At 44.5% G+C, this 23,451-nt stretch overlaps 1 protein-coding gene across 1 annotated transcript; it reads left to right on the top strand.

Annotated features, from left to right (window-relative positions):
* The first annotated feature begins 566 nt into the window (after positions 1-566).
* Positions 567-21,838, top strand: pjvk (pejvakin). The gene is made up of 6 exons (XM_033023859.1): positions 567-1,485; positions 2,650-2,845; positions 6,287-6,428; positions 11,592-11,709; positions 13,852-13,995; positions 20,780-21,838. Exons 1-6 carry the CDS (start codon positions 1,275-1,277, stop codon positions 21,079-21,081), a joined length of 1,113 nt encoding a protein of 370 aa, XP_032879750.1. The 5' UTR covers positions 567-1,274; the 3' UTR covers positions 21,082-21,838.
* Positions 21,839-23,451: the final 1,613 nt, after the last annotated feature.

The raw sequence follows: 23,451 nt of genomic DNA, 5'->3' as shown, positions 1-23,451 counted from the left end.
GCACTGTGAGTACCCTTAATTTGGTTTGAAAATGAAAATATGGTTAGAGGTAAAAAAGCACTGCCTTCAAATGGTTGTTTGGGGTTGGGTTGAAGTAAAAAGGCACTCTCTCTCTCTCTCTCTCCCCCCCTCCCTTATCATCCCTCTCCCCACACCCTCCCTTCCTTCCCCCCCCCAGCTCCCTCCCCCTCTCCCCCCCCCACACTCCCCTCCCTCCCCCACCCTAACCCCCTCCCTCACACACCCCCCCCGCCCTCCCCCCCCCCCACCTCCCCCCCCTCATCTCTCCCCCCTCATTCCCCCACCCTCATCTCCTCCCCCCCTCATCTCCTCCCCCCCTCATCTCCTCCCCCCCCTCATCTCCTCCCCCCTCTCGCTCCCCCCTCTCTCTCCCCCCCCTCTCTCCTCCCCCCTCTCTCTCTCTCTCTCTCCCCCCTCCTCCCCTCCATTAGCGTGAGTGCGGGTGGGGGGGGTAGTTAGTGTGTGATGCTGCATGCCGCCTCCCCCCCCCACAACCGCACGTTGGGGGAACAGACCCAACGGGTCTGCACTTGGTCTAGTTATTACTATATATGGCAAATAGCACAGATTCCTGCAGCTCGCCATTGGTCACAGGCCTTCAATCAGAAAGCACCCCTCCCCTACCATCCTCTGACTTCTTTCTCCAAGCCAACTTTTTTATCCAGTTGGTTTCTCACTCTGAATACCATGTCATCTCAGCTTCATCTTGGTCAGTTCCAAAATCTAAAGCTTATCTAAACTTTGAATTATAGTCACTAACATCAATCATTATTAAATCCAAACTAATTACTATAATATTGTAGCTTTAAAACAGAAATCCTGACAAAAATATATTTTCCGGTATTTACACACACACTTTCAAATCATGAAACACTATTCTTTGTGGCATTAAAGCACCACAAAGTTTTAGCAATTATCATTTGCACGCTACTATTACATGCAATTAAAAAGTCTATCGGCTTGCTAATTTCGTTGAACTCGTCACTTGATAATTAGAACGAACTTGTAACTGTAACTCTATTGTCACAAACATCCTTATCAGGTTACCCGACCTGCTTATAATTTATAAGTTAGAGCTCAAGTACAAAAAAGTGTGCAGTCGTCAGAATGGAAATGGCCGACAACAATTTCAGAGCTGCTGCGACTTCATTAATTCATTTGACTCCTTGCAATAGTTAGGTTTTGATTTCCACATTCTAATTCTGGGCAAGATGCAACCTCATCAAGGCAGATAAGGCTTCCAGCTGATAAGAATGTTTACTGCAGCCACTAAGAATTTTGTGAAACAGATTGGGGATACAGGCAGATTGAAACCTGTTCCTGATCTGAGCGAGGCCGACAGATATCAGCCACTCAGTCTTGTCACAAAACGGACAAAATCCTTTCCATGGAAAAAGAAGAAATACCACTCCACGCCATTCACGCTGAAGGACATTCTTGTCGGGGAAAAGGAGGTGTCAGCTGGTATGTATTTATTTTATAGAAACAAGGACCTGCAGATGCAGGTTTACAAAAATAAAAGACACTAGTAACTCAGTGGGTCAGGCAGCATCTCTGGAGAACATGGATAGGTAACTTCTTCAGAAGAACGGTCCCCATCCTGAAACGCCACCTATCTATGTTCTCCAGGGATACTGCCTGATCCGCTGAGTTACTCATGCACTCTGTGTATTATTTTCCTTCTGTCTAAATTCTGCTGTTTGCTGTAAGAAACTGTGTTATTGCAAAGAAATGATTAAACTGCTTAACCTCCCTTAGCATCTAGCATCCTATTACCAATCATGATTCAATACACAAGGTCAAATATAAAAGACACAAAATATCCATGAAAGTCATTTGGCAATCCTCCTTCCCATTTAGTAAATGTCAATTTATTTGGAAGCCTATTCATTTGAAAGGAGTCCAAGTTTTCAAAAGAACACTGATGATATTCAGTTCTCCCACAGCACCATCTCTTTAGCCCCACCACCATTTTTGAAATTGTGTTTTCCCCCAGATACGGTGTTGGATGTGCGGAAATTTAACTCAAGCAGATACTGGAAAGACCAACACCACTGGCTTTAATCTCCATAACAAATTCATCTTCTCCATCCATCTCCATAGAATACCCAAATGTGGACCAGTAACTGTTGCATCTTATTTGACTCGAGACACTTAACTGTGTCATTCCCAAGACCACCATCTCCATTACATCACATGACTCTGCCTTACCCTGTTCATCTGCTGCTGAAATCCATCTGCTCACCTTTGCAGATGTTGGTTTATACCGAAGATAGACACAAAGTGCTGGACTAAATCAGCAGGTCAGGCAGCATCTCTGGAGAACATGGATAGATGACATTTCAAATCAGAACACAGCAGGACATTTTACAAGTTGCATGTCACTCGAGTTTAATATATGGTTACAAAATTGCAGTTTATTATTCCTTCAGTTCTATTTTTTTTATAATAATCACAATTAGAGATTATTTTTATTGCAATAATCAGTAATCTTGTGCAGGATTTCCCCAACCATAGTTGCATCAATAAATTGCAACATATCTAAAACATCCTGATAAAAATGTACATTATGTTCAAAACACAAAAAAGAAAACAAAGATAGTTAAACATCTGTTTGTTATTTAATAGGTGTCTCTTCATATCAGCTGCTCAATTATGAAGATAAGTCAGATGTTTCGCTCAGAGGGAAATTAGGCAATCACGTTATTAATGACGTTGGATTCAATATTAATGGATCATATTCAGTGGCAATTAAAGCTTCATTTGGAATAGTAACAAAACACGAGGTTGAGGTGCCAATACTGCTCCGGGAGATCATCAACAGGTATTTTGGCCATTTTCCAATCTAATTTAATGGTGATATTTTTATGGTACTTTTAACATTATTAAAGCACCATCAAATAATTATTGAATGGATACATTAACAAAGAAGAATTAGTGCATCGTAAACATTACATTTGCATTGGTACTAAAAAGTGAATGGAACTTTCTCCTTAATGCCAAATCTAATTAATATCTATATTCTATATCTATATTACTAAAAGTCTGATCTTGACCACTTCCTGTTGTTCTGCATATTGATTTTAGAAAAAACGCTGCCATTTACGGCTGTGATTTTTGGCCATCTTATTCAGAGTCCCCCTCCGCTGCGCAGGACAAGAGGATTTTTCCCATCGATGAAAAATAAAAGACTTATTAGTGTTTAAAAAATGTTTAGATTCTCTCTCCTGAAGGCCACGCCCTTTCCGGAGGGACTATAAAACCCGGACGTGTTGAGTGCCTCAGTCAGTCTCTGCAAGATGGGGGAGCGAGAGGGTCACATCTCTCAGTCTGAGCTGTGAATAACACTGAACACATGTCTACTAAACTGTGAGTGGTTTTACTGATCTGTCAGCTCTTAATGTGGTTTGAAAATATAGTTTGGAAATGCTAAAGCTGTGTTGCCTTTGGTTTGGAAATGCTAAAGCTGTGTTGCCTTTGGTTTGGAAATGCTGAAGCTGTGTTGCCTTTGGTTTGGAAATGCTAAAGCTGTGTTGCCTTTGGTCTGGAAATGCTAAAGCTGTGTTGCCTAATTAAAGTTGCCTTGCCTAATTAAAGTTGCCTTGCCTTCTATATAATTAAAAGTCTAATCTTGACCACTTCCTGTTTGCGCTTTATATTGATTTTAGAAAACACACTTCCACGTACGGCTGTGATTTTTGGCCATCTTACTCAGAGTCCCCCTACGCTCATCAGGTGCTGAGGATCTTTCCTATTGATGAAAAATAAAAGAGTTATTAGTGTTTAATAAATGTTGAGATTCTCTCTCTTGTCAATCACGCCATGAAGGCCACGCCCCTTCTGGTGGGAGGGGAGGGACTATAAAACCCAGAAGTGTGGGCGTGGCTCAGGCTCTGCAAGATGGAGGAGGGAGAGGTCACGACTCGCTGTCTTTAGTGGCCTTGCACCCTGTCTTTAGTGGCCTTGCACCTATTCCATGAAATTGAATTTCATGGAATAGCCGTGAGTCAACTGCCAGCCCACCAGCCGTGAGTGAGTGAGCTGCCAGCACAACAAGGTTATTGATTGGGGCCATGATCACAATGAATGGGGGTGCTGACTCGAAGGGCCGAATGGCCTCCTCCTGCACCTATTTTCTATGTTTCTATGTTTAACAGGCTTGAGTGACTGAGCCGCCAGCCCAAGAATCCATTCAGCCCACAATAATAATAATAATAATAATAAATTTTATTTATGGGCGCCTTTCCAGAGTCTCAAGGACACCTTACAAAAATTTAGCAGGTAGAGGAAAAACATGTAAGGGGAATTAAATAAATAGTAGAGACATGACTAGTACACAAAGTAAAGACAGAATTCAATTCAAAACACAATATGAGGCAATTAATGCACAGATGAAAAGGGAGGGGGACGTGGGGCTAAGGATAGGCAGAGGTGAAGAGATGGGTCTTGAGGCGGGACTGGAAGATGGTGAGGGACACGGAATTGCGGATCAGTTGGGGGAGGGAGTTCCAGAGCCTGGGAGCTGCCCTGGAGAAGGCTCTGTCCCCAAAACTGCGGAGGTTGGACTTGTGGATGGAGAGGAGACCGGCTGATGTGGATCTGAGGGACCGTGAGGGTTGGTAGGGGGAGAGGAGGTCAGTGAGATATGGGGGGGCCAGATGGTGGAGGGCTCTGTAGGTGAGGATCAGGATTTTGTAGGTGATCCGGTGGGAGATGGGAAGCCAGTGAAGTTGTTTGAGGACTGGAGTGATGTGATGCCAGGATTTGGTGTGAGTGATGAGTCGGGCGGCTGCGTTCTGGACCAGTTGGAGTCGGTTGATGTAGGTGGAGCTGATGCCAAGGAGAAGTGAGTTGCAATAGTTCAGTCGGGAGGAGATGAAGGCATGGATGAGTCTTTCAGCAGCGGGAGGTGTGAGAGAGGGTCTGAGTTTGGCGATGTTGCGGAGATGAAAGAAGGAGGTTTTAATGACATGGCGGATGTGAGGCTCAAGGGAGAGGGTGGAATCAAAGATCACGCCAAGGTTGCGGGCCTGGGGAGATGGGGAGACAGTGGTGCCGTCGATGGTGAGTGTGGGGTTATTGATTTTGCTGAGTGTGGCTTTGGAGCCTATGAGGAGGAATTCTGTCTTATCGCTGTTGAGTTTGAGGAAGTTATGTTGCACAATGTCCATACTGGCCCTCTGGAAACCAGTCCCTTCAGCCCACAACACCCATAATAGCAGTCCAGCAAGCCCCCCCCCCCACTGGCCACCAATATTGGAATTGGTGGAGAGGTGGAATATTGCGTTGGGGGGCCAGCCCTCCCTTGTGATGCTGGGACCCAACGGGTCTCACTTAGTCTAGTATATTACTAAAACTCTCATCGTGTTCGTTACTATGTCTGTGATTCTGTCTGTATGAGTGTCTGTCCATGTGCTTCTGGAACTACGCCAAAACCGTACACGATAGCGCTACCATTTTTGGCCCACCTTACCATTTTCCTGTGTTTTATCAAAGTTTTGTTCAGATTGATGGTATATTTTACAAGTTATTCACATTTTAAACTTTACAAGAATCAGTTATAGAAAAATCACTTGAACTTGCACTGGCAGTAAGCAGGGTATGACATCACAATGGGATCTCATTTTCATTTAAAAAAATCAGTTTAAAAAAAAGACTGCCCATCAGCAGTGTTCCACCACACAATGACATCACAGTGGGATCTCATTTACATAAAAACTCAGTTAAAAAAAAACCCAGCAGCTTCCACCTCACAATGACGTCAAGGGGGGTAGGGAGGGGAGAGGGGTTATGGAGGAAGGGAGGGAGTGACTGAGGGTAGGGGAAAGGAGAGGGAGGGAGAGGTGAGAGAGGGAGTGGGGGAGGGGAGGGGAAAGAAGAGGGAGGGTGAAGAGGAGGGGATGGGGTGGGGGATGAGGTGAAATGAGCTGCGCCTGCACAGTTTGGAGCCATGGGTGAGTGGTGGAATATTGCGATGGGGGAACCGGGTTGCGTTGGTGGAACGGGTGAGTGGTAGAATATTCCGTTGGGCCCCACTTGGTCTAGTAATATTATTAAAAACAGCAAATTCAAATGATCCAAACATTAAGTCTTCAAGAGTTTTAATCGTGACCATTAATTTGAGCTTAACTATGTTATGATCATCTATGTTATGATCACTACAGATATGATCATCTGAACAACTTAACCTCAATAGAAAAAATGAACGATTTGGATCTCTGGTTTCATCATTTGTAAAAAAACTAACGTGTTGAATTTGCCTCAGAAAAATTGACGTGGAGCATTGCCTTGTTCGCCAGCTGAAAGAAAGGCAACGTGCTGTACTTTGTGTTGTCATGGAGAGCATCCGCACCACCCGGCAATGCTCACTCACTGTGCACGCCGGCATGAGGGGAAAAACAATGAGGGTAGGTCCCACCATCTGCTCCATCATAGTTAGTAGCATGGTTACTGTTCATATTGTGCTTGAGTGATGTCTCAAATATGTTTAGTTTATTGTAACGTGTACCCAGGTGAAAAGCTTTTTGTTTCATGCTGGCCAGTCGGCGGAAAGACTATCTATATCATATACTTATTAAAAGTCTGATCTTGTATGTGTGTATGTGGTGTTTTTACATCTTCGCAAAAACAATACGTGGTAACGATTACATTTTTACATATTCCGATTGACATATTTCCCGTCGAGGCCGGGACTACCTTATCTGAACATTTTATGCTTTATTTGTCAACTTATTGTCGACATTACTGATTAAAAGTGTAAAAAAGTCAAAAGACTTTGAAATTAAAACCACCAGCTTCAACTGATGACGTCACAATGGCTCTGCTAACAGTGATCTTCCTCAGTGAAGTTTTTATCCAATATTTGACACGTTATTTGCAATTAAAGCTTTAAAAATGCCAACTTTCACAAGATTTTGGCAAGATAGGGGGCGCCGTCCGGTATGGTATGGCTGCCCAGCCTGCAGCTGTCCGTCTTTTCATCTCTTCTTTTTATTTTTAGTTAGTTAAAGTGTTTTTGTTATGGAGTTCTAGCCTTTTTTATGTGGGGGGTGGGGGGAGGGGGGGGGGAAGGGGGAAACTACCTTTCAGGGTCCCTACCTGGTCGGAGAGGCAGCTTTTCTCCGGGCTGCACCGTCGACCCGTCCTCGCGGCCTACCAGCGGGCCTGGAGCGGCGTTTCCTGGGGGGACCGCCCAGAACCTCGGCTTCAGCGGCGGCACAGCGCTGGAGCGCTATTGAGGAGCGGGCGATGCCTTGCCCGGGTCGCCGCGCTGGAGCTCTGGTGAGCTGAAGACCGCCGAGTAAAAACATCGTGGAGCTGCGGGTCTGCGGAGCGGCCAGCCGCGGATGGCGGCGCTGAACTTTTCATCGGGAGCCTGAGATCTCGCGACGAGATCGCCAGTAGTGGAGCTCCATCCGGCGCGGCCTTGTTGGCTTCGGAAGCCGCGGTCTCGAGTAAGGAGGCGGCCGTTCCAGGTGTCCCAAGCCGCTGAGAGGATTCTCCCGACGCCGAAGCACCATCACCCGGCGAGAACGGCCTGGAACATCGGGGCTCCGTAGCGGCGACTGCGGAGGCCTCAATAGGCCTGACTATGGGTGGACATGGGGATGGGACTGGACTTAGTGCCTTCCCTCATAATGGAAACCATTGTGGGGGGATGTTTTTTTATGTTAAAGTTCTTTATTATTGTCATGTTTGTATTCTTTTTTTACGTGCTGCATTGGCAACAAGAATTGCACTACACCTAGGTGTATGTGACTAATAAAGAAACCTTTGAACCTTTGATTTTTATATATTCTGATTCACATTTTTCCCCTCTAGGCAGATCATTTTTCACGGAACATTTTATGCTTTATTTCTCGACTTATTACTGATTAAAATAAAAAATAAAAAAATACCTGAAATTTCAAACCGACCAGCTTCAACTGATGATGTCACAATGGCTCGACTAGCAGGGGGAGGGCGAATTGCTATTGCAACATGCAGGACAAGTGCAATTGGAATTTTTATTTTAAAGAGCACTACTGAGGGAGGCAAGCGGAGTGCTGGAATCATACATTCGGGAACGGCTTGAGTTGGAGGACCCCGCCTCTTGTGGGGGCTCTGGGTAGGGAATGGGTGCATTGGGGGAGCAGACCCAACGGGTCTGCACTTGGCCTAGTATATTACTAAAACTCTCATCTTGTTTGTTTCTAAGTGCGGACGTGTGATCCTGAAATTACGCCAAAACGATACCCGATAGCGCTAACATTTTTGTATCACGTTACTCACAATTGTCTTGTGGTGTGTTTTCAACAAGTTTCATTCAGATTGGTGTTATATTTTACAAGTTATTAACATTTTTGGCTTTACAAAACATCACTTTGAGACCAATAACTTCAACTGCTCTGGCAGTTGCTGGCAGTTACAGCTATGATGTCACAATAGGATCTCATTTGCAACAATGTTGCAATCATAGAACACTGAGTCCTGGCAGAGTGAGGCTGAACAGGAGGGGGAGACAGGGGAAGTGGAATTTGATTTTATTTTAAGTCCTGGCAACAAGTGCTTGCATTTTCTTTTAAAGGTTTAAAAAGAGGAAGGATGAGGAGCTATGGGTGAGTGGTGGAATATTGCATTGGGGGAACGGGTTGTGTTGTGGGAATGGGTGAGTGGTGGAATATTGCGTTGGGGGAACGGGTTGCGTTGGGGGACCAGACCTCCCGTGTGACGGGGACCCATCAGGTCCCACTTGGTCTAGTACAAGATTATAATCAATCCGTCCACAGAGTACAGATACAGGATAAAGGATAAAGGGAATAATGTATAGTACAAGATAAAGTTCAATAAGGTTTGATTAAAGTGCTTTAATTACAAAGTAATTTACAAAGTTTAATTATTCTACTTAGTTACTTATTGTAACTTTGTCAGTGCCTTTGTGTATTTTGTTTGCAAAAAAAAGAATTTCACTCTACCCAAGTACAAGTGACAATAAAATATCATCATCATCATCAGGGACACTTTGGGGTCAACTAGCTCTATTTATTTGAGAGAATCACAAAATGTTAGATATTCTACTGCTCTCCTTCCTTCACCATCACTCACGTTTTCTCCCATTGGTCCCACCTTTACATTTTTGTTCTATAATATTCTCCACTACAGTATTTTACACTTTTAAAATTCTCTCGCATTCTCAGATCCCTCTGCCACAAACATGGATTATTCAGTTGCTTAGTTGAAACAAAGAAGTGCAGATGCTGGTTAATACATAAAAGGATATGAAGTGCTGGAGTAACTCAGCAAGTCAGGTAGTATCTCTGGAGCATATGGGTCTGAAGAGGGGTTTTGACAGAAAAGGTCGGCTATCCATGTTCTCCAGAGATGCTTCCTGACCTGCTGAGTTACCCCAGCACTTTGTGCCCTTATTCAGTTGCTTGATTGCTATAAAGTTTGTATAACATTAACAGTTACAGTTCAACTGGGTGTTTTACCATGCTTAGGGACAAAAAGAGTTGAACTGACTTTGATGGAAAGGAAACTTGCCAGGAATTTAAGTGGTAGGCCAATCTCATAACATTTTCTTTGTTTACACATATCCACAGGCAACGATGAAACAACAACCCATTCAACAAACACAAATTATTGTATTGAAGATAGACACAAAATGCTGGAGTAACTCAGCGAGACAGGCAGCATCTCTGGAGAGAAGGAATGGGTGACGTTTCGGGTCGAGACCCTTCTTCAGACTTTCAGCATTGAGTTTTGAGTTACTCCAGCATTTTGTGTCTATCTTCGATTTAAACCAGCATCTGCAGTTCTTTCCTACACAAATCATTGTATTAGTATTTTAAAGCTTATAGTAAGATGGCAACCATATTTGTGCTTGAATAATAACTTACAGATAGGGTCGATGTCCTTCAGGAGTTATTTTAATGTGCTGATAGAGAGAGGAATGTAGCTGGGAGGGAGCTTCATGAAGAGATTAGGGAGTGTTGGGATAATTAGAGAAGTCCAAGATTGGAAGTGACACCAAAGCCCATCCCTCCAATCTCGTTATTACTTATTTAAGATAAACTGAACCACCTCAAGTGACGACACGCTTCTTCTTCTTGTGTATGGCGTGCAAGCCTAATGTTGTAGGACAACTTGTTCTATTTGATCTTATTTGATTGTGCACACCAGGTTGATTGCATTCGTCGAAACAGGGCGGACAACGTGAAGGTTGCAATCTCCCACTTTGACGACACATTCAGTGTCAGACATCAGATTTAAACATTATTAAGTCTAAATTGTAACTTTGCAATTTTGTAAGATGGAATTTAATTTTGTTCTGAAAGTCAAGAGCGTTTTATTATGCGGAATGGAACAATGAAATTCTTACTTGTAGTAGCAATGATACAAAATTTTGAGATTTTAAAAATCAAGTCTGCAATTTATCCCATCAGATAAAGCATAAAAAGAAGTTTAATTTGACACCTAATTCACTTTCATATCTTCAGTATTAAAAAAGGTATGGCCATTTTCATACTCGGAAATTAGCATCTTGTTCCCTATTGATTTTCCATTGACTTAACACAAAAGCTGTGATCAAGGACAGTGAAATGGCCATAACTTTATTAAAAATTAAGGGAACTGAAATACATTTTCAGTTATTATAGATAGAAGCATTCTGAAACAAATATTAAACAATCTTACTTGGATGACCTGGTTACCCAATTGAAGCTAATTCCAAAATTCAATTACTAGATCTAAACATCTATCCATTTCTTAAGGAAAGATTAACATTTTTAAATAACCTAAGTGTCCAAAGAACATTCACACAAGAATTCACAATAAAACATGATTTTAATTTATAGGCCAAATGGAAGGGATTTAGTGTTCAATTGCTGTAAATTAATGGCCATTTAAATCAGCTTGCAAGTGGGACGCGCTGGTTTGGAACGCTGCCATTGCGGTGAATTAGAAGCCCATATGGCATGAAAAACAGTGCGGGATTGAATGGGCCCCCAAGTCAGCTACTCGCAACATAAAATTTTGTATAAAGGGATCTTAAGAATCCCTTTTTAATGTAAAAATAAACAACCTTGCGTTGTCCCCTACATGAGATCCGTCCCGTTGTCGGGGTTCGCGGCTTTAGAGAATGATTTTTAATCTACTCTAACAATTAAATAACCCAATTTAGTTTAAAAATACCTGCAGCGAACAAATTTTGCAGCGATTTTCCGTCAGCAACTAAGTAGGCTGAACAACATCGATTTCAACAGCCTAGAGAAAATCGCGTTTTAAACCCGCCCCCCTCTCAAAGGCGCCAAAGTCGCGCACACGGGCAGCCACAGAACTGCAGCGCCGCTGAAGGTAAGTTTTGCAACATACCTACTTGTAGTGAAATTCTTAATTGTATAAATGTCGAACATTAAAAAGAAAAATAGAAAAGGCTGGCTCAGTTCAAGCAGCATCTGTGGAGAAATGAACAGAATTACGGTTTCACTGTTTCTACGATTTTCTGTTTTTATTTCAGGCTTTCTGCATTTGAAAATGTATGCTTTTCAATTAAAGCTGACTGTTTGTTCTGTTTATGGTGCTCACTCTAGTTTCAGATCGATAATGGACAAAATCATAAGGGTTGGGACAAAGCCCTTATCATCCCGGCACACACAACAATTGCATTTAGTGTCTTTGAGCTATATGTCCATTTGGATGGCCATTTTGGTAAGTAAACCTTCAACAATATTATTGCCGCCACTTTTAACATTGTAGAATTTATCAATGAACATGTAACCAATTAATAATCTTTATTTAATTTAAATATAAGGGAATGAATAAGCCTGTACAAGCTGACACATGTATCTGTAAGGTATCATTCAAGCACAATTATTCAAGGACCAATGATCAAAATTGTTGTCCTTTTGAAATACATAAATTCTCAACAGGTGGGTGGATAAATTTGCCATTTGGAGCGACATGGAATAATGTGCAAATTGTTTATGGTGAAACTATAGTTGCAGCTGTACAAGATGTTGGCGAGCTGCACTTGGAGTGTTATGTGCAGTTCTCAGGGCCATCTTAATGCATGGGCAGGCTGGGCAGTTGCTCGGTGCCCCACGAGCATAGGGGCCCAATGCTAATCTATGTCTGGTAGAATGTTATTGTAATAATAATATAATAAATTTTATTTGAGGGCGCCTTTCAAAAGTCTCAAGGACACCTTACAGAAACAAGAGTAAAAAAAAACATATAATCGGAATAAAATAAATAATAAAGACATCACCAATACACAAATTAAAGACAGAATTCAATCCAAAGACAAAAAAAATCAAAAACACAATGTGAAGAGAGAGCAGCAGCAGCCAAACCGCGCTAGCGTACACTCTCCCTTCCGACAGCCATCTTGGACACAAACTTAAATATTCACTTACATACAAAAATCATCCCCCCACAATGGTTACCACTGTGGGGGAAGGCACAGTGTCCAGTCCCCATCCCCAGTTCTCCCAAAGTCAGGCCTAATTGAGGCCTCCGCTATTGCCTCTACGGAGGCCCGATGTTTCTGGCCGGGTGCTGTTGCCCCGGCGTCGGGAGAGTCCTCTCAGCGGCTGGGCCACCTGGAACAGCCGCTTCCTTTCCGGAGACCACGGCTTCCGAAGCCGACAAGACCGCGCCGGTTTGGAGCTCCCAGGCTCCCGATGTTGAAGTCGGCGCCGCCCGCTCTGCTCTGCAGACCCGCAGCCCGGAGGTGATGAACTCGGCGGTCACAGCTCACCGGAGCTCCAGCGCGTCGATCCAGCGCGGCGACCCAGGCAAGGCATCGCCCGCTCCGCGGTAGCGCTCCAGCGTTGTGCCGCCACCGAAGCCGAGGTGCTGGGCGGTCCCCACCAGGAAACGGCGCTCCACGCCCGCTGGTAGGCCACAAGGACGGGTCGACGGGGCAGCCCGGAGAAAAAGCTGCCTCACCGACCAGGTAGGGACCTAGAAATTTCGTTACCCCCTTCCCCCCACTTTAAAAAGTCTAACTCTCCAACAAGCAAAGCACAGGACTCACTAAAACTGCAAAAAAAAAGTAAATTAAACGGACGGCTGCTGGTTAACAGCCGTTCCCCAAGATGGCTCCTCCTCCAACACTTGTAGAACATGAAAACGGAGAAGAACATCGCAAGTGCATGACGGCATATTTGATTCGGCATAAAGAAACTGGAAGTATAGGGGCCCCAATGCATTGCTTTGCCCGGGGGCCTAGAATTAAGACGACCCTGGCAGTTCTGGTTTCCATACAATAGGAAGAATGTGATTCAGCTAGAGAGGGAGCTGCAGAAAAGACCCTCAAGGATGTTGCCCTTACGGGAGGGCTTGAGTTACAAGGAGAGACTAGATAAGCTGGATCTATTTTCCATGGAATGAAGGAGACAGAGAGGACCTTACAGAGGTTTATAAAATCATGAGGGTATACAAGGTAGATGTCACAGTCTTTTTCACAGGTTAGAGAAGTAAAAAATTTGAGGGGCATAAGTTTAAGGTGAGAGTGAAAGATTTCAAGGGTACCCCAAGGGCAAGATTTTTCACACAGCAGGTTGTGGGTATATGGAACAAGTTGCCCAACTAAGTGGTCAAGACAGGAATAATTATATTTTAAAATATATTTGGACAGGTACATGAGTAAGAAAGGTTTTAAAGGGATATGGGCCAAATACTGGCAAATGAGACGTGCTCAGACAGACATTTTTGATCGGCATGGGCGAGTTGGGCCAATGAGCTTGTTTCCATGCTGTATGACTTTGACTCCTAAAGCAGGATTACATTTAATCTAAAAAATGCTGCCCAACTGTTCAAATCTGCATCTGCTTATTTTTCATTTAGAATTGTGCGTAACATCCGAATCAAAAGGTGGGTTTGAGAAGGAACAATTAACAGACCAATTGGGTGGATTAATGAACCGATTTTCAGTGTGGAAATTGCGGAGATGTCTGTCGGACTTCTTTTATGGCAGCCCGTTCAGATCAGGTGAGATCTCCCTCCAATACTGGAGAGCCATTTTAATATATTACACCAATTTAAAAGTATAATTCAGGTCTAAATAGAATAAACACATAATTCATTTATCACATTGCAGTCCCATGGCATCCCACACCTACTGATGGTGTATTATATTACATAGAATATGTAATAAGAAGCTGCAATCTTAAATACAAACAAAGTGCTAGAGGAACTCAGTGGGTCAGGCAGCACCTGTGGAGGGAAATGGACAGACAACGTTTTGGGTCAGGACTCTCCTTCAGACCTGAAACGTCACCTGTCCATTTCCCTCACAAATGATGCCTGACCTGTTGAGTTCCTCCAGCAGCTTGAGTATTAAAAGAACAATACAAAGTGCTGGAGTAACTCAAGGGGTTTGCAAAGTTGTTGCATTAATGCAATTTCCCTACAATATTGTTTAGATTCAGCATGTGATGTCTGCGTCCTATATTGCACCCCATCAACAGACAAACAACAGCAGACCAGGCACAGACCCCTGGTCAGAGGCCTTCAATCCGAACTACAACCATTTACAACTGACTCCTTCCTTTGAAACTAATTGGCTAACTCACTTTAGATTTCATGTGATCTAACCTTCCAGATGAACATACCATGCGGGACCTTGTCAAAAGCATTGCTAAATTCCACACAGATAAAGTCCACAGCCCTTCCCTTATCAATCCCTCTTGGCAACCTCTTCAAAAAACGATAGATACCAGATTTGAGACACGATTTCCCACGCACAAAGCCATGATGCAATTATGTTATAAATGTGCTCAATAATGGAAATAGGATAAGTGAATTGCCACATTGAACAGCACGGTGGCGCAGCGGTAGAGTTGCAGTCTTACAGTACCATAGACCCGGGTTCAATCCTGACTACAGGTGTAGTCTGTACAGAGTTTGTACGTTCTCCTTGTGACCTTGTTGGTTTTTTCCCGGTGCTCCGGTTTCCTCCCACACTCCAAAGATGTGCAGGTTTGTAGGTTGATTGGTTTCTGTAAAACAATTGTCCCTAGAGTGTAGGATAGAACTGGTGCACGGGGGATCATTGGTCAGCGAGAGCTTGTTGGGCCAAAGAGCCTGTTTCCATGCTGTATCTCTAAACTAAACTTATCACCTCTCACTTTACATTTTATTATTCCAGATTTAACATCAAATGTTCTACTTTGCACTGAAAACCAATTTACACAATTTCCACCATTTCAATATTATTAATTGTTTACCTTTAAAACTACTCATACAATGAAGATCTGTAGTTTTTGGATGAACTGCCATGCATTTACTCACAATTATGGTCTTCGCTTACAAATGTGGAATCATTCATATTACTGAAATTCCCATGATGAGATCACAGTTGGTACAAATACACTCTGTAATCACACTGGCATCTTTCATCATCTTGGCTCTTATGTTTTGGCTTCTCCAGTTGCAAAGCAGAACTGATTTGGCAGGCAAATGCTGATTACAGTTTTTGGTAACATACTGCATGCCAAAGGAAAATGGGAAGTATAATTTGGTGCAGTTTTCATTTGGCTAATCATGACTTCAGCCAAAGCTTTGCTCAACTCATCATTTACAAAAAGGATAGTAAATTATCTTTTTACTCAATAAATGTTTCATTCAGATTACTGGATTTCTGTAGTCAAAATGAAGCAATTCTAAGCAACAAGAAATCTTGTATTCCCATAATTACATCATTAAAAATCACTGTTGAAACAGAAATATTAACATCAGTTATATCATACGATCTCTTGGAGCTCAATAAAAGTTTTGTTGGAAGTTACCAAAAGTCCCCTTGAAGACTACAAATTATTCCGCATGTACACCATGTTACCCCGAATGAAGCAACAAAGATGTTTTTAAGCATGTTCGATCAGCCCAGAGGATGTTTTGCGCACTGGCTGGGACACATCTACAGTAACTAAACCCAGATGATGCCAGATATCATCCTGGCATCGTACAATGGAAGGTAATTTGGACCTCCATTGTCACAAATTCTGTCTATGTGATTTTACATGCAAGCTGCGACAAATCGAAATGCTTTTTGTAGCTAGAAGCCTTATGTCATCTATTAGTAGCATTTATTCATTAGGAGCACACATTTTGTAAGCAGATGGGATGACAAGTTAGACTTAATTTGCTTTGAAATGCCTTTGTCATTATATACTTCCCTCTCTGCAATAATGAAAATATTAGACATTTATAAGGGCGGGGACTTTTTTGCGCTTTTCCTGTTGAAAGCTACCTAGACCAGAGGAAACTATAGGTTTAGTTTAGAGATACAGCGTGGAAACGGGCCCTTCGGTCACCAAGTCTGCACCAGCCATTGATCACCCATGCACAAATTCTATTATTTTATTCATTCCTCCCTTCAAATAGTCAGCACATGTAGAAAATCAATTCAAATTTCTGAAAATAACAATAGATAATAAGTGCAGGAGTAGGCCATTCGGCCCTTGATGATTGGCTGATCATCCACAATCAGTAACCCGTTCCTGCCTTCTCTCCATAACTCCACTATCCTTAAGAGCTCTATCTAACTCTCCCTTGAAAGCATCCAGAGAAACATAGAAACATAGAAATTAGGTGCAGGAGTAGGTCATTCGGCCCTTCGAGCCTGCACCGCCATTCAATATGATCATGGCTGATCATCCAACTCAGTATCCCGTACCTGCCTTCTCTCCATACCCTCTGATCCCCTTAGCCACAAGGCCCACATCTAACTCCCTCTTAAATATAGCCAATGAACTGGCCTCGACTACCCTCTGTGGCAGGGAGTTCCAGAGATTCACCACTCTCTGTGTGAAAAAAGTTCTTCTCATCTCGGTTTTAAAGGATTTCCCCCTTATCCTTAAGCTGTGACCCCTTGTCCTGGACTTCCCCAACATCGGGAGCAATCTTCCTGCATCTAGCCTGTCCAACCCCTTAAGAATTTTGTAAGTTTCTATAAGATCCCCTCTCAATCTCCTAAATTCTAGAGAGTATAAACCAAGTCTATCCAGTCTTTCTTCATAAGACAGTCCTGACATCCCAGGAATCAGTCTGGTGAACCTTCTCTGCACTCCCTCTATGGCAATAATGTCCTTCCTCAGATTTGGAGACCAAAACTGTACGCAATACTCCAGGTGTGGTCTCACCAAGACCCTGTACAACTGCAGTAGAACGTCCCTGCTCCTATACTCAAATCCTTTTGCTATGAAAGCTAACATACCATTCGCTTTCTTCACTGCCTGCTGCACCTGCATGCCCACTTTCAATGACTGGTGTACCATGACACCCAGGTCTCGCTGCATCTCCCCTTTTCCTAGTCGGCCACCATTTAGATAATAGTCTGCTTTCCTGTTTTTGCCACCAAAATGGAGGACCTCACATTTATCCACATTATACTGCATCTGCCAAACATTTGCCCACTCACCCAGCCTATCCAAGTCACCTTGCAGTCTCCTAGCATCCTCCTCACAGCTAACACTGCCCCCCAGCTTAGTGTCATCCGCAAACTTGGAGATATTGCCTTCAATTCCCTCATCCAGATCATTAATATATATTGTAAATAGCTGGGGTCCCAGCACTGAGCCTTGCGGTACCCCACTAGTCACTGCCTGCCATTGTGAAAAGGACCCGTTTACTCCTACTCTTTGCTTCCTGTTTGCCAGCCAGTTCTCTATCCACATCAATACTGAACCCCCAATGCCGTGTGCTTTAAGTTTGTAAACTAATCTCTTATGTGGGACCTTGTCGAAAGCCTTCTGGAGGTCCAGATACACCACATCCACTGGTTCTCCCCTATCCACGCTACTAGTTACATCCTCGAAAAATTCTATAAGATTCGTCAGACATGATTTACCTTTTGTAAATCCATGCTGACTTTGTCCAATGATTTCACCACTTTCAAAATGTGCTGCTATCCCATCTTTAATAACTGACTCTAGTAGTTTCCCCATGTTAGACTAACTGGTCTGTAATTCCCCGTTTTCTCTCTCCCTCCCTTCTTAAAAAGTGGGGTTACGTTTGCTACCCGCCAATCCTCAGGAACTACTCCAGAATCTAAAGAGTTTTGAAAGATTATTACTAATGCATCCACTATTTCTAGAGCTACTTCCTTAAGTACTCTGGGATGCAGCCTATCTGGCCCTGGGGATTTATCGGCCTTTAATCCATTTAATTTACCCAACACCACTTCCCGGCTAACCTGGATTTCACTCAATTCCTCCAACTCCTTTGACCCGCGGTCCCCTGCTATTTCCGGCAGATTATTTATGTCTTCCTTAGTGAAGACGGAACCAAAGTAGTTATTCAATTTGTCCGCCATATCCTTGTTCCCCATGATCAACTCACCTGTTTCTGACTGAAAGGGACCTACATTTGTTTTAACTAATCTCTTTCTTTTCACATATCTATAAAAACCTTTGCAGTCAGTTTTTATGTTCCCTGCCAGTTTTCTTTCATAATCTATTTTTCCTTTCCTAATTAAGCCCTTTGTCCTCCTCTGCTGGTCTCTGAATTTCGCCCAGTCCTCCGGAACCAGCTTCCACCACCCTCTGAGGCAGAGAATTCCACACACTCATAACTTTCTGTGTGAAAAAGTTTTTCCTCATCTCCATCCTAAATGGCTTACCACTTATTTTTAAACTATGGACCCTGGTTCTGGTCTCCCCCAACATTGGGAACATGTTTCCCGCCTCTAGCGTGTCCAAACCCTTAATAATCCTATATGTTTCAATAAGATTCCCTCTCATCCTTCTAAATTCCAGAGTATACAAGCCCAGCCGCTCCAATCTGTCAACATATGACAGTCCCGCCATCCCGGGAATTCACTTCGTGAACCTACGCTGCACTCCCTCAATAGCAAGAATGTCCTTCCTCAAGTTTGGAGACCAAAGCTGCACACAATACTTCAGTTGTGGTCTCACTATGGCCTTGTACAATTGCAGGAGGACCTCTTTGCTCCTATACTCAACTCCTCTTGTTATGAAGGCCAACATGCCATTCGATTTCTTCACTGCCAGCTGTACCTGCATGCTTACTTTCAGTGACTGATGAACAAGGACCCCCAGATCCCGTTGTACTTCCCCTTTTCTCGGCTCATGTTGTCGACCTCCCCGTGGTGAGCCCTGTCAACTGAGCTCAGTCAGGCGAACGACAACAAACAGAGACAGCAGCAGCGCTGCAGCTTGGCGCCAACCCGGAGCATGTGCCCTTTTTAGGGTGGGCACCTACGGATGTCAAACCGGATGGCATCACCCTGCTGCACACTTCTGCTGCCTCAAACGCACGAAGAAGACACCATTCAGATAACAATCTGCCTTCCTGCTTTTGCCACCAAAGTGGATAATCTCACATTGATCCACATTAAACTGCATCTGCCATGCATCTGCCCACTCACCCAACCTGTCCAAGTCACCCTGCATCCTCATAGCATCCTCCTCACAGTTCACACTGCCACCCATCTTTGTGTCATCTGCAAATTTTCTAATGTTACTTTTAATCCCTTCATTAATATATATTGTAAATAGCTGTGGTCCCAGCACCGAGCCTTGCGGTGCCCCACTAGTCACTGCCTCCCATTCTGAAAGGGACCCGTTAACTCATAGCCTTTGTTTCCTGTCTGCCAACCAATTTTCTATCTTTGTCAGCACCCGACCCCCAATACCATGTGCTCTCATTTTGCCCATTAATCTCCTATGTGGGATCTTATCAAATGCTTTCTGAAAGTCCAGGTACACTATATCCACTGGCTCTCCCTTATCCATTATCCTGGTTACATCCTCAAAAAATTCCAGAAGATTAGTCAAGCATGATTTCCCCTTCGTAAATCCATGCTGACTTGGACTGATCCTGTTACTGCAATCCAAATGTGCTGCTATTTCATCATATTATTGACTCCAGTATCTTCCCCACCACCGATGTCAGGCTAACTGGTCTATAATTCTGTTTTCTCCCTGCCGCCCTTCTTAAAGAGTGGGACAACATTAGCTACCCTCCAATCCACAGGAACTGATCCTGAATCAATAGAACATTGGAAAATGATCACCAATGTGTCCATGATTTCTTGAGCTACTTCCTTAAGTACCCTGGGATGCAGGCCATCGGGCCCTGGGGATTTATCAGCCTTCAGTCCCATCAGTCTACCCAACACAATTTCCTGCCTAATGTGGATTTCCTTCAGCGCTTCTATCACCCTTGATCCTCTGGCCACTAGTACACCAGGAAGATGGTTTATGTTCTCCTTAGTAAAGACGGATCGAAAGTACCTGTGCAACTCATCTGCCATTTCCTTGTTCCCCATAATAAATTCACCCTTTACTCCCCTTGGAATCTTTCTTCCTCTTTGGAATGAACCGATCCTGCACCTTCTGTATTATTCCCAGAAATACCTGCCATTGTTGTTCCACTGTCATCCCCGCTAGGGTTTTTTTCCAGTCAACTTTGGCCAACTCCTCCCTCATGGCTCCATAGACCCCTTTGCTCAACTGTAATACCGACACCTCCAATTTACCCTTCTCCCTCTCAAATTGTAGATTAAAACATCATATTATGGTCACTACCTCCTAATGGCTCCTTTATCTCGAGTTTCCTTATCAAAAATAACATTTCATTTCTATGCATAAAGGCAGGTATCCTACTATGGAAAGCTTAATACTAGTTGGTAATGCTGTTTATAATTCACAATGGTTGCTCATAGTACAGAGAAGTCAAAGTTAGCCTTTGGATTCTCACGAGAAATGTTTTTGGTGACATGCAACAATGGTGTTACTGTTTATGTGAACAGATGAGAAAGTGTTGGATGGCATCAGGAATTCTGATCTTTATTTGGAGGATTTGGTCGCCGACTATTACGAGAAGGCTACGAGTATGACAGATGTTTCCACCAACTACCTTCGGGATAACGCCCACACGCGAGTCAACCTTCTCAACAACAATATTGCCAAAGGACCCTGCGTTCTTTGTGGCATGGGAAGTTCCCGAAGAGAGACAGTGTACGGATGCCTCGAGTGCTCATTCAATGGACAGAAATACGTGAGACTGCATGTAGTGCCCTGCTTTGATCTGTGGCACAAAAGAGTCAGATAATGTACATGGTTTGCTTGGATTGGATCTCCTCGCCCTACATCTCCCTTTTCTCCCCCCACCCCTGTGGCCCCACCTGGACTCACACTAATTTCTCCCCTCCCCCTCATTCCTTCCTCTAGTTTTACAATTCTTCAATCCTTTTATCTCACTCCTTCTGCATTTTCATCTCTGTTTTCTTGTCTAATCATCTGGCTTTCAAAAAAACCCCGTCTAACCTGTAGCAATCTATTACCTGCCAGGCTTTGATTTGCCCTCCTCTTTTCCAGTTTCCATCTCTCCCTGCTACAAACATTCTGAAGAAGGGCATGCTCTCCAGTGATGCTGCCTGACCCATAGAGCTAATCCAGCACTGTGTCGTTTCTTTGTAAACCAGCATCTGCAGTTCCTTGTTTCGGCAACACATTAATGTTATTATTTATTATTTTTAAATATGAATAAGCATATTCTCTCTTGGGTTTTAAATTGCAAGTTGATTGGAAAGGACTAATTATCAAGTATATGTGCAAGAAATTATAGTTCTAAAATGTCATTATTATTTTAATTTGAATAGAGCAAATTAACAGGTGATAGTACAACTCAGAAAATTTTCTCCTTTGTGTTAAAAAAAAAATCAGGATTAAAGGTTTTGTTTTCCTTCAGTTGTACTATATCCTATTGCAGATACAAGGAGGTTCATCTTCCTGCTTAGCAAGGGTATAGTTGAGTGTAATGAGTGTTAGCTAGGTTATTAAATTATTTGAAAGGTATCCAATTGCAAACACACTATCTATCTATTAAAACTGTGTGTGTGTGTGTGTGTGTGTGTGTGTGTGTGTGTGTGTGTGTGTGTGTGTGTGTGTGTGTGTGTGTGTGTGTGTGTGTGTGTGTGTGTGTGTGTGTGTGTGTTTCCATTTTCAGATATTTTTTCAGATTAGATTTTTGGCCTTTGGTTCCTTGGGCCACCAAAACCACACACAGAAACTCCGAGATTTTTTCAATTTTGGTAGAGATTTCACTTTTACATTCGTAAATCCACTCCTCATTAAATTTCGTCGTTTTTATGTACACATTTTTATTTAAATCCTTCCCCCCCCCAAATGTTTCAAAAACTCTTCCACTTCTCTCCCCCCTTCCCCCACCCCTCTCCATCCCCACCTCTCTCCCTCCCCCTCCCCCACCCCCCTCTCCCTCCACTCCACCTCCCCCTCCCTCTCTCCCACAACTCCCCCCTACACCCCTCTCCCTCCCTACTCTTCCACTTCTCTCCCCCCACCCAACCCTCCGCATCTCCCTCCCCCCTCTCTACCCCCCTCCCTTCCCTCTCCCTCCCCACTCTCCCCTCTCTCTGCTCTCCCCCTCCCTCCACACTCTCCCCCTCTCTCCCTCCTACCCCTCCCTCCACACTCTTCCCCCTCTCTCCCCCCACCCCTCTCCCCCCCTACCCCCGCTCCCCCTCCCTCCACACTCTTCCCCCTCTCCCTCCTCCCTCCCCTTCATCCTCCCCTGCCTCTCTCCCCCTCCCCCACCCTCTCTCCCCATCCCTCCCCACTCTTCCGCTTCTCTCCCCCTTCCCCCACCCCTCTCTCTCCCCCTCCCTTCCTCCTCCCCCACCCCTCTCTCTCCCCCTCCCTTCCACCTCCCCCCACCCCTTCCCCTGTCCCTCTTCCACCACTCCCCCTACCCCTCTCCCCCCTCCCTCCCCACTCTTCCACTTCTCGCCCCCCTTCCCCCACCCCTCTCCTTCCCCACCCTCTCTCTCCTCCTCCCTCTCTCCCCCACCCCCTTCCCCTACCCCTCTATCCCTCTTCCACCAATCCCCCCTCCCCCTCCCTCCTACTTCCACCACTCCCCCTACACCTCTCCCCCTCCCTCCCCACTCTTCCACTTCTCTCCCCCCACCCTCCCAATCTCCCTCCCCACCCCTCTCTCCACCCTTCTCTTCCCTCTCCCTCCCCACTCTTCCCCCTCTCTCCGCCTCCCTCCACTCTCTTCCCCCTCTCCCCTTCGCCCTCTCCATCCTCCTTCCCCTCTGTCCTCCCCCCTCTCTCCCCTTCACCCACCCCTCTCTTACCCCCTCCCAGAACCCTCTCTCACCCCCTCCCCCACCCCCTTCTCCTCCTCCCCTCCCCCCCTCTCCATCTCCCTCTCCTCACCCCTCTCCCTCCTCCCCTCCCACCCCCCCCACCCCTCTTCACCCCCTCTCTCTTGCACCACTCCCCGCTACCCCACTCCCCCTCACTCTTCCCCTCTCCCTCCCCACCTCTCTCCCTCCCCACCTCTCTCCCTCTCCCTCCCCCACCCCCTCTCCCCCCCTCTCTCCCCTCCCCTCCCTTCCCCCTACCCCTCTCTCCCCTCTGTCCCGCCACTCTAACATCCTCTCCCCCCCACCTT

Source organism: Amblyraja radiata, chromosome 7 (assembly GCF_010909765.2).
Source record: "Amblyraja radiata isolate CabotCenter1 chromosome 7, sAmbRad1.1.pri, whole genome shotgun sequence".
Taxonomy (NCBI): domain Eukaryota; kingdom Metazoa; phylum Chordata; class Chondrichthyes; order Rajiformes; family Rajidae; genus Amblyraja; species Amblyraja radiata.
This window is presented reverse-complemented; position numbering and strand designations above follow the sequence as displayed.

Excerpts from the sequence above, each read along its gene's own strand:
- pjvk (XM_033023859.1), top strand. The coding sequence starts at position 1,275 with ATGTTTACTGCAGCCACTAAGAATTTTGTGAAACAGATTGGGGATACA. Across the intron at positions 2,846-6,286 it reads CTCCGGGAGATCATCAACAG|AAAAATTGACGTGGAGCATT; the intron begins GTATTTTGGCCA and ends AATTTGCCTCAG. Across the intron at positions 13,996-20,779 it reads TGGCAGCCCGTTCAGATCAG|ATGAGAAAGTGTTGGATGGC; the intron begins GTGAGATCTCCC and ends TTATGTGAACAG.